This window comes from Sinocyclocheilus anshuiensis, unplaced genomic scaffold, assembly GCF_001515605.1.
Source record: "Sinocyclocheilus anshuiensis isolate Anshui unplaced genomic scaffold, SAMN03320099.WGS_v1.1 scaffold25, whole genome shotgun sequence".
Classification (NCBI taxonomy): Eukaryota; Metazoa; Chordata; class Actinopteri; order Cypriniformes; family Cyprinidae; genus Sinocyclocheilus; species Sinocyclocheilus anshuiensis.
In genome coordinates, this window is record NW_015536477.1 from 921881 (window position 1) to 931192 (window position 9312).

The following is a 9312-nucleotide window of genomic DNA, read 5'->3' on the forward strand; positions in this document are numbered from 1 at the left end:
GTTTTTTTTTTTTTTTTTTTTTTCGCTTTCCTTTTGTGCTGTTTTTTAATGGACCTTGATGAATTGTTTTACCCTTCTGTCCATTTTGTTACTCTGTATATTGTGTAATCGTTTTGACTTGAGTGTTCTTCAAAAGTAGAATGACCTTCACGCTTTTAGATGATAGCGCTTCAAGGTTTAGCAGTAGAACTCAAACATGCATTCCTACATATCAGCTGCTCGTAAATGTTCCATTAACAAATCTGTATGCTACACTTGATCCCTTTAGATATGATATTTGAAACCATGGATATGTTTGCATATACACGGCATGACTATTGTGCATGCTAACCTTGCTAAACTGATATTCATGGAGCTTTTGCAACAGACATTGGGGCAGAAGAACAGTCTCGCTGTCTTTATTCTAACCAATGAGCACAAGTGGGAATAGATGTAAATCATCGCACTCCGGCTTTCATCTGAAAAGACCCACATTATTGCACTTGGTTTTACAGAATTTCCATTGTTATTTTTTAAATGATGCCTGCAAAATCAGGTGCCTTATTCAGACATGAAAACCCAAACTTGATCTATTGACATTTTCTACAGAAATGCGATTTTGCCCATTATGCCAAGAATTAAATCACAACTTTCCTCTGAAATTCTATTTTTTTTTTCTGCTGTGTCCAGCAGTAAGCTTGCTTCAGATGAGAACTGTTGCTGCTTTGTCCTCATACAGTTTTCATTGAAAGATGAATGTAGTCTTCCTTCAGTGGAGTTCAATATAAACGTAAAGACTGTGTCCCATAGATTTTGGTTGAGAGACTATCCAAAGAGTGCTGCAATCATAAACTCATTTTTTAAATGTTTATATCATCATTATAAATATATATGTAAACCATGTGAGATTTCTTCTGTTTAGGTTCTTGGTTGGAATTGTCTCTGCCTTTGTTTTGACCTTGGTAGAAGCAGGTTAATCCATTTGGACATGATACATTGTAACTTTTAAACGCTCGACGTACGCCGTGATGGATTCCTCCGAAGCCCTCCGAGTGGAAGAAGTTTGCAAAGACAATGTAAAACCTCGTCAACATTGTGTCCCCTCACCAATGCTCAAGATTATTGTGCCTCCCGATTCTTCTGGTTCTACTGTTCCTCAGATCGCCGGCTATTGGGTTCAAAGAAACTTGTACATTGGGTAGGAGTCCTGTCTCGCCACCCATGGTGCTGAATTTCAAAATATGTACTTGAACACCCTCAGAGCTGTGACTTGGCACGCGCTGTCAGGTCCGTGAACTCTTCTCCTTCCCCGATCTTACCGTTCCGAAATAAAGTTGCTCTTACGACATTTGCTCAAGCCACTGCAACACCTGTGCCAAGACCTGACCCCAAACCGGGCGCTCATATTGGACTTGGAACGAACCAGTGGTCGGGCGGGAAAAGGGCCGTGTTAATGTAGCGGTGATAGCCCATTTTAATTGTCTGTTTGCTTGTTTATTTCTTTTTCTGTTGAGGAAGACATGGAGAGCTAGTAGGGTCACTTGTGGCGCTTTTCCACTGCGTGGTACGACTTGGCACGGCTCAGTATGGTACGGCACGGAACGGCTCGGTTTGCGTTTCCACTGCAGGTTCAGTACCGCTTTAGAGTGGGCGGGATTATTCACGTGTGGTTTATAGTTGCGCTGCCTCTACTGCCACGACTCCTGAAAAACTTTTTCATTCTGCCTCGCCCCATCAAGCTCTTGCTGGATCCGCTCCTCTGCTATCAACGAGAGGAACGTCTGTATTTCCTCAACAGACAGCGATACAGCCACTTTTTGGTTGTTAAAAAAGGTGCGCTCGTTCAAAACAGTTGCGTTCGATCCTTCGCTGGCTGTGCTGATTTAAATCTAGCGGTTCTGTTGTGTTTGTGTTGCAAGTTCAGTGACGCATGTAGTGACGATTCTCTCCGGCCAATCCGTGACCAGTAGAGTTTACACGTCACATTTTGGTAACGGTACGGTTCACTTGGAACCTCAACCGAGGTGGTACTAAAAAAAGTACCAGGTACCAGGTACTGTACCCAGTGGAAAACCCCCCAAAAGTGAACCGTACCGAGCCGTACCATGCAGTGGAAAAGCGCCATTGGACTGTTGGGCCCAGATCCCTTGCACTGAAGTGCACCGGACACACTCGAATCACTACGCTAAAACCAACGTTACCAAAAAGGTCGTCAAGGAACGCTCGCACCTGTCCGATCGCATACTTTTCTATGCTTTTCTATGGTGATTTACATTCCCTTCCGACCTTTGCCAAATTTGCATCGAGCAACTAAATTGACCTTCAACATTGGAAGCGTGTTTGCGAAAACATAACCAGGGCCACCAAAACCCTTTTGTTTTGATTTTATTTTGTTTCTTTAGTTTCGAAAATCCATACAACGTTCAATTTAAAAGGATTGACGCGAAATGTCAATCTAAAAAAAACAAAACAAAAAAATATATATACACAATACGTGACCTTGTGCTTCTAATGTTGTATGGTATTCTACTTGATAATTTAGCATGGGATCCTTAAGTAGCTAGTACTGTGTGTGTGAACTCCCAAAGTGTAAAATCTTTCTCCTTTTTTTTTTTTATTTTGTTTGTTCTAGTCACAGTAGGAAGGCTGTATTTCATTGCTAAGTGCTCTGTCATAGATCTCTTGGTGATATTCTTAAGCAAAACTCTGCAGAAGTGTATCCTACTGAAACTAACAGTTACTTGATCCTATTAGCAATGTCTATATTTGTAGTTCACATATATGCCTGTTCAAATACAATATCTTGACAGTTGTTCTATTTATGTTTCAGTGTTGTGCTGGGTTTTGACATACATTGGACATTTTCTTTCACTTATTTCTTTCTGTATTTTTTTTTTCCGGCACAACTAGTTGGAGAACAGCTTGGTTTATTGAGCCTTGTTAGTGTACAGATGTGAAGTAGGCTTAAAAGCAGTTGTGATTGGTCTTCAAAATGTGTCTGTTTGTGTTATTGTGCCTCTTATTATTTGATTTCAGTTTTTTGTATTATCCTTAATTATGTCACTGCATTGTATCAGCCCGGAGTTGGTACCACAATTCTGCTTGTAACCATGATAGTCTAATTCTATCATTGATTTTACTATCAAAATAAACATTAGAAACTGCAGCACTTCATCTGTCATGCGTTTTTACTTTACCTTAATAAATGCAAGAAGCATTTTCACTAGACTATTGCACCTTGAACCTCTTGGATGCCTAGCACTTCTGGCAACTGTCATGCATTTCTAAGTAAAAATTAAACCTCAAACTTTCCACTGTTATTCTGTCAATAGTTGTGTGGTTATGTTCTTCTTCACAGTACTCTTTGAATGTTGAGAAGTTATTTGACTTGTTTTAAAAGTCTAAATCCGTCCTATATGTGTGTGTGTGTGTGTGTGTGTGTGTGTGTATATATATGAATTCAATTACTTCTATTACATCATCAATTATTATTATCAATTATTATCAGTGTTGAAAACTACGGATATAATATTTAATGGTGAACATTTACTGTTTTGTGGAAACCATGATATATTTTGATTAGTATTCTGTCACTTTTGTCGTATATCATGTATGAATGATTAGGAAAAGTTGTAAAGTACTATTATGCACTCTATGTTTTTGTTCTCAGAACAGTTTTGCAGGGCGCATCAAAAAGGCGTTCTGAAAATGCGCTAAAGTTTGGACCTTCTGACTTCTCGTATAACAACAAGCATGGCGTCCTCCTCTGATGTACATGTCCGAATATGTGGCCAAGAGATGATCAAATATGATCTGGAAATCAAAGCACTTATTCAGGTAGACTTCATTCTTTATATTAACGTATCTGCTATGGTCTTACTGTTAGGTTTGTCCGACAAGCTTACTGTAGTAATACAAAGATGTGGCCATAATTGTGTCTGTGAAGTCAGCATGAAATGGAAACAATCAATTCTTGTTTCAAGAAATCTTTTCTTTTCGTGTCAGGACATAAGAGAGTGCTGTGGGCCACAGGCAGTGCTTATGGATCTGAACTCTACAGTGAAGGAAAAGTTCAATCAGTTAAGAAAGAGTATTCAGGTACTTTCGTCATTTCATATAACCACATAGATTAAAAAAAGTCAGGGTTTCCATCAAACTACTGCAAAAAATATAATAATATGGGATCAAATTCTACATCTAAGAAGCTTCTAGAATCCATTTCATTTTGCTCTGTCAGTTTTATTAAACAATTGCTATTTATTTATGTTTAAGTGCTTTTATAATGCAGTTACGATTTTATTGTAGTTACTATTATGGCTAAAACTATTGTTAAACTGTCAAACTTAATTGTTTAACTAATTGTTATCCAACTGTCCATCACAAATCGGTAACATAGCTAGGATAATTTCAATCGTAACGGTATTACTATTATAATTGGATTATTGACGTTTTGTAGGTATTTATATAAATCTATAAATATTTAAATCGTTAACGATTCATTTAATGTAAGAATAACTTTGATATTGTTATCAATATTTGGTATAATGGACTGAAGCAGCTTAGGTTTACTTGATTATCCATGCTTTTTTTTAGTGTAAGTATCAAATATGACACAATAATATTCTGAGGAACTTTTATGTATATGTAACCCCTCTCCCCCGGGTCCTCACCGCCACACCTCGTTCTCGTTCCGAGTGGGTCTCCGGCATGGGATATAAGTCACATATACATCTGTTATTATTGTATTATATGTTTTGCCAAATCTTATTGATTTATATTACAAGCTGTTAGAATTTCTTCTTGCTCTTTGGCCATATAAATAACAACATCAGCATATTTTTGCTCCACTTGGACTACAACAATTGAGGTGTTTTTTTCTTCAAGTGTGAGCTCCATATTCTCTGATATCACACTATATGAGCCATAAAAGCCTGAAGTGTTGATTATGATATAAAACACATGTACCATTTTTTCCATTTTCTTTTATATTTTGTCTAAAGTTTCAAAAACTAGTGACTTAAAAAAAGAAAAAAAAAAGGCTTTACAGGGTTAACATGGCCGACGATCATTTTGATAGGACATGGAACAGATGGCAAAAGAACAAGACCGGGAGACTGATAAGCAAGCTATGTTGAGTGAAACCGAAGGCCATCTGAAGCAGATGTTAAGGTTAGAAAAACATTTCTTCTTTCTGATTATGTGTTGAATTACAATATGATCACTACTCCTGTGTTTCAGCAACCAGATGGCGTGGAGGAAGGCAAATCTGGCCTGCAAGCTGGCCATTGACAACCTGGAGAAGGACGAACTGCTTCAAGGTGGTGATTCAGTTAGACAAAGGTAAACCATGCGGCTTTACAGCTGCTGTCAGGGCTGCTATTTTCAGCCAGTCAGAATCAAATCATTGTGATTGACATTTAATCGTTTCTATGATGTTTGAAAAAATAAAACAATTGCACATTGATGTAGTATACATCATATTTACTTCTCAACGCTGTCCTAAGCCATATTATCTAAATGCATCTTGTTGTTGTGGTATTAGGAAGGCCACTAAAGAGAGTTTGGCGCAGACATCCAGTGACATCACAGAGACTCTGATGAGCGTCAGCCGTATGATGTCACAGCAGGTGCAGCAGAGCGAGGAGACCATCGGAACTCTGGGTAAAAAAGCCTATGTGCTCTGGGTCATAACAATCATGATATAAGGGTATAAATCGATTAAAAGAATAGTTTGCGGACATATGAGTAGAAATGTGACAGAATTGTCATATGTAGGTGATTTATTGCTATAGCTAATTCAAAGAAATCTCATTAGTCTAAGAAAAAAGTTGCTTTATTCTGCATGTTGACATCAAATGACCAGTTACTAATAGCAATAAAAATAACAATAATTAGTGCTCAAAGGAAGAAAGCATAAATGAATACATAAATCTAAACAAAACAAGCAAACCAAATACACAATGCTATATACACTACTGTTCAAACGTTTGGGGTTGGAAAGATTTTATAATATTTCTGAAAGAATCACTTCCACTCATCAAGGCAGCATTTCTGTGATCAAAAATACAGTAAGAACAGTTATATTGTGAAATAAGATTATAATTTAAAATAAAGGTAAAATAAAATGTTTTAATGTATTCCTGTGATGCAAAGCTGAATTTTCAGCATCATTACTCCAGTCTTCAGTGTCACATGATCCTTCAGAAATCATTCTAATATGCTGATTTGCTGCTTAAGAAATATTATAATTATCACATCATATTATACATTATATGATCTATCTATCCTCCCATCCATCAATCAATCCATCTATAAAATATATGAGTATTAGGGATGCACCGATACCACTTTTTTCAGAACGAGACCGATACTTTCATTTTTGGTACTCGCCGATACCGATACCTGTATTTTCACAGCATTTGTAATTTTTTTTTAAATATTGCGTACAGAAACAAAATAATAATAATATGAATCATGTTAGATGGCTTCATTTAGCAAACGGGTATTTCCTTCAGTTATTTCCACACGTAATTTACCTGTTAAAATGTATTGTAAAAGCTTTTGTTACTTTCACTGTTCATTTTAAAGGCGCATTAGAGCTGCTCCATTGCAGCAGCTCAATACTGTAATCACAAAACGTTTTCCTAAAATAATGCAGGGAACCACTCGTTATACATTATATGAGTATGTGCGTAGGCTACTATTTTAGTGATGTAATTTGCGTCACGCGCACTGTACTCAGACCCTCGCGTACGAGTAAAAAACTAAATATACTTTGGCCTTTAAAGCAAGCTAATCATGCGCAGCGCACACGTTTGTATTGGTGCAGAATGAGAGAGACACTTATAGCCTAGCGCATTTCACACAGTCTGCTAGTTTCACTTTTGCTTTAAATAAAGTCCTGTATGCTTGACGTTTAAAATAAATGTTGTTTATAGTGATTAGTGAATGCCCCTATAATTTTTAGGATATATTTACAATTTAGTTTTAATCCAAATGCATGCGCTAATGAAGCGAACAGCAATCAAGATCATGCAACAGAAGTGCGTGCTCACTCACTCTCACGCTCTCTCTCCTTACCGTCAAATAACTTTAGTAACCTGTGCATTTTACTTACTTGCTTTTGACATATCCGACCAAACTACAAACTTTCCAGTGATGTCTGTGAGATATTCACTGGACAAGCTCGCGCCTCTGTGCCGCCGCACGCTCAATCCACTCAGCGCACTCTGCTTATCAGCTCGGGCACATCCGCTATACAGGCGTGGATATTGAATGTTTAACATTATATTAATTACTTACATGTACTTATAGACATCCTTAATCTCTAATAACTCCATTCTACTCTCTGTTGTTCTGTTGTCGGTGTTTCTTTTTCTGGACACAGCTCTATTCACACGCTGTGTGGTATCGGCTTTTGGTATCGGGGCATTTTTACGAGTACGAGTACAGGAGCACAGTATCGGGCCGGATACTGATACCGATACCAGTATCGGTGCATTCCTAAAGAGTATATATCATTTTTTTCATGAACTAATTTTGGGGAAAATTGCTAGTGAAAAACAGCTAATGAAAGTAATTAAACCTGCAGAAGGCAAAAGAATCTGAGATACATGATGAGTTTTGAGATTTGAGATGCAAATCTGGTCTGGTATGGATATAAGTGATTAATTTTATATATTCAGGTTGAAGATCATTACATTTGATTATAAAAACTTTGTAGCAACCTTGTAAACATGAACATGGCACGCTGCTTCTGAACAGCCGTCTAACCTCATGGCTACGACTTTTCCACTATCTTGTTATGAATATTGCAAGTTCTTATGTTTTAGATATTTTCTCCACTTGCTCTGTTTCCAGCTTCATCCTCAAGGACTGTGCAAGAGACAAATGAAGAGTTTAAGGCCATGACGGGAACCATTCACTTGGGGCGAAAACTTATCCTGAAATATAATCGGCGTGAACTGACCGACAAACTGCTGATCTTTTTAGCTCTTGCTCTGTTTCTGGCTACAGTGCTCTACATCTTGAAAAAGAGACTCTTCCCCTTCATTTAGTGGAAAAGGGAACTGTGTCAACTTAACACTGCTCTCCAGAAATCATTCTGTGAATGTTACAACCCAAATGAGACCCACAGTTCTTAAACCAGTAGTTCTTTCAAAAGGAGAATTTTGTCACCGTTTACCCACCATAAAGTGTGAGCAAGTGATGACAAGCTTCAAAATTCTCTGGGGACACAATAAGGGAGGATACTGAAGTGCTGTTATAAAATCTCAATTATCAGGATCACTAAACATAAAATCAGGAAGGAATTAAATTTTCCTACATTAGTCTTACTGATTGCTTTGGCATATTCAGTAGTATATTTTGTTAACAACGTAGTTGTTTGTACAATAATAAAATGTTTTGATCTCAGGTTAGTTATTCAGTTGGTTATGTAATATTCCAGTAACCTGATGGACATTGCATAAACTTCAAAACAACCTTAAAGATGTTTATGCCTTATGAACAACTGCAATGAATTATAATCTGCATAACTGAAGGTTATGCTTTATATGCACTACAGATGCACTAAACTTTTTTTAAATAAAGAAGTCTCTTATGCTCTCCGAGGCTGCATTTAATTTATTCAAGAATACAGTAAAAAAACAGTAATATTGTGAAATATTATAAACATTTTAAAGGAATGTTTTCTATGATTATCAGTGTTGAACACAGTTTTTGCTGCTTAATATTTTTTTTTGTGGAACCATAATACACTCCTATTAAAAAGTTTGATGCATTTTTTCAAGAAATTAATACTTTTATTCAGCAAGGATGCATTAAATTGATGACAGTGAATGCATCCTTTGTGAGTTTAAAATAAATAGACTTTTTTCAACACTGATGATAATAAGAAACGTTTCTTGAGCAGATCATGTGACACTGAAGACTGCAGTAACGATGCTGAAAATTCAGCTTTGATCACAGGAATAAAATAAATGTATTATATAAAAACTGTTCTTTTCAACGACTTCACATATTACAGTTTACTATATTTGTGATCCAATAAATGCATCATTGATAAGAGACTTGGAATATTAAAAAAAAGTCATAATTATTCCAAACTTTTGACTGCAGTTTAAGTATCTGGCATATTTCATATTGTTTACAGCGTCAGCAGTGACTCTCTAATGGATTGCTATTCTAGACATTCCAGTGAAAACAAGGTTTCCTGAGTTGAAAACCCCTGATTTAACTTGACTCCACGAATGGTTATTCTCAGTGTTGGGGGTAACGCATTACAAGTAACGCGAGTTACGTAATCCGATTACTTTTTTTCAAGTAACTAGT

At 36.8% G+C, this 9312-nt stretch overlaps 2 protein-coding genes across 2 annotated transcripts in view; both read left to right on the forward strand.

Annotated features, from left to right (window-relative positions):
• LOC107663205 (tripartite motif-containing protein 47-like) overlaps window positions 1–1511 on the forward strand; it is a 5108-nt gene extending 3597 nt beyond the window's left edge. Inside the window, exon 5 of the mRNA XM_016453416.1 lies at window positions 1494–1511. Coding sequence (XP_016308902.1) covers window positions 1494–1511 — 18 coding nt within the window. The remainder of the gene's footprint in view (window positions 1–1493) is intronic.
• Window positions 1512–3718: 2207 nt separating this feature from the next.
• Window positions 3719–8586, forward strand: LOC107662205 (vesicle transport protein SEC20-like). Its single transcript, XM_016452173.1, has 6 exons — window positions 3719–3816; window positions 3985–4077; window positions 5057–5148; window positions 5218–5319; window positions 5522–5640; window positions 7840–8586. The coding sequence occupies exons 1-6, from the start codon at window positions 3733–3735 to the stop codon at window positions 8034–8036; spliced, it is 687 nt and encodes a 228-aa protein (XP_016307659.1). The 5' UTR covers window positions 3719–3732; the 3' UTR covers window positions 8037–8586.
• Window positions 8587–9312: the final 726 nt, after the last annotated feature.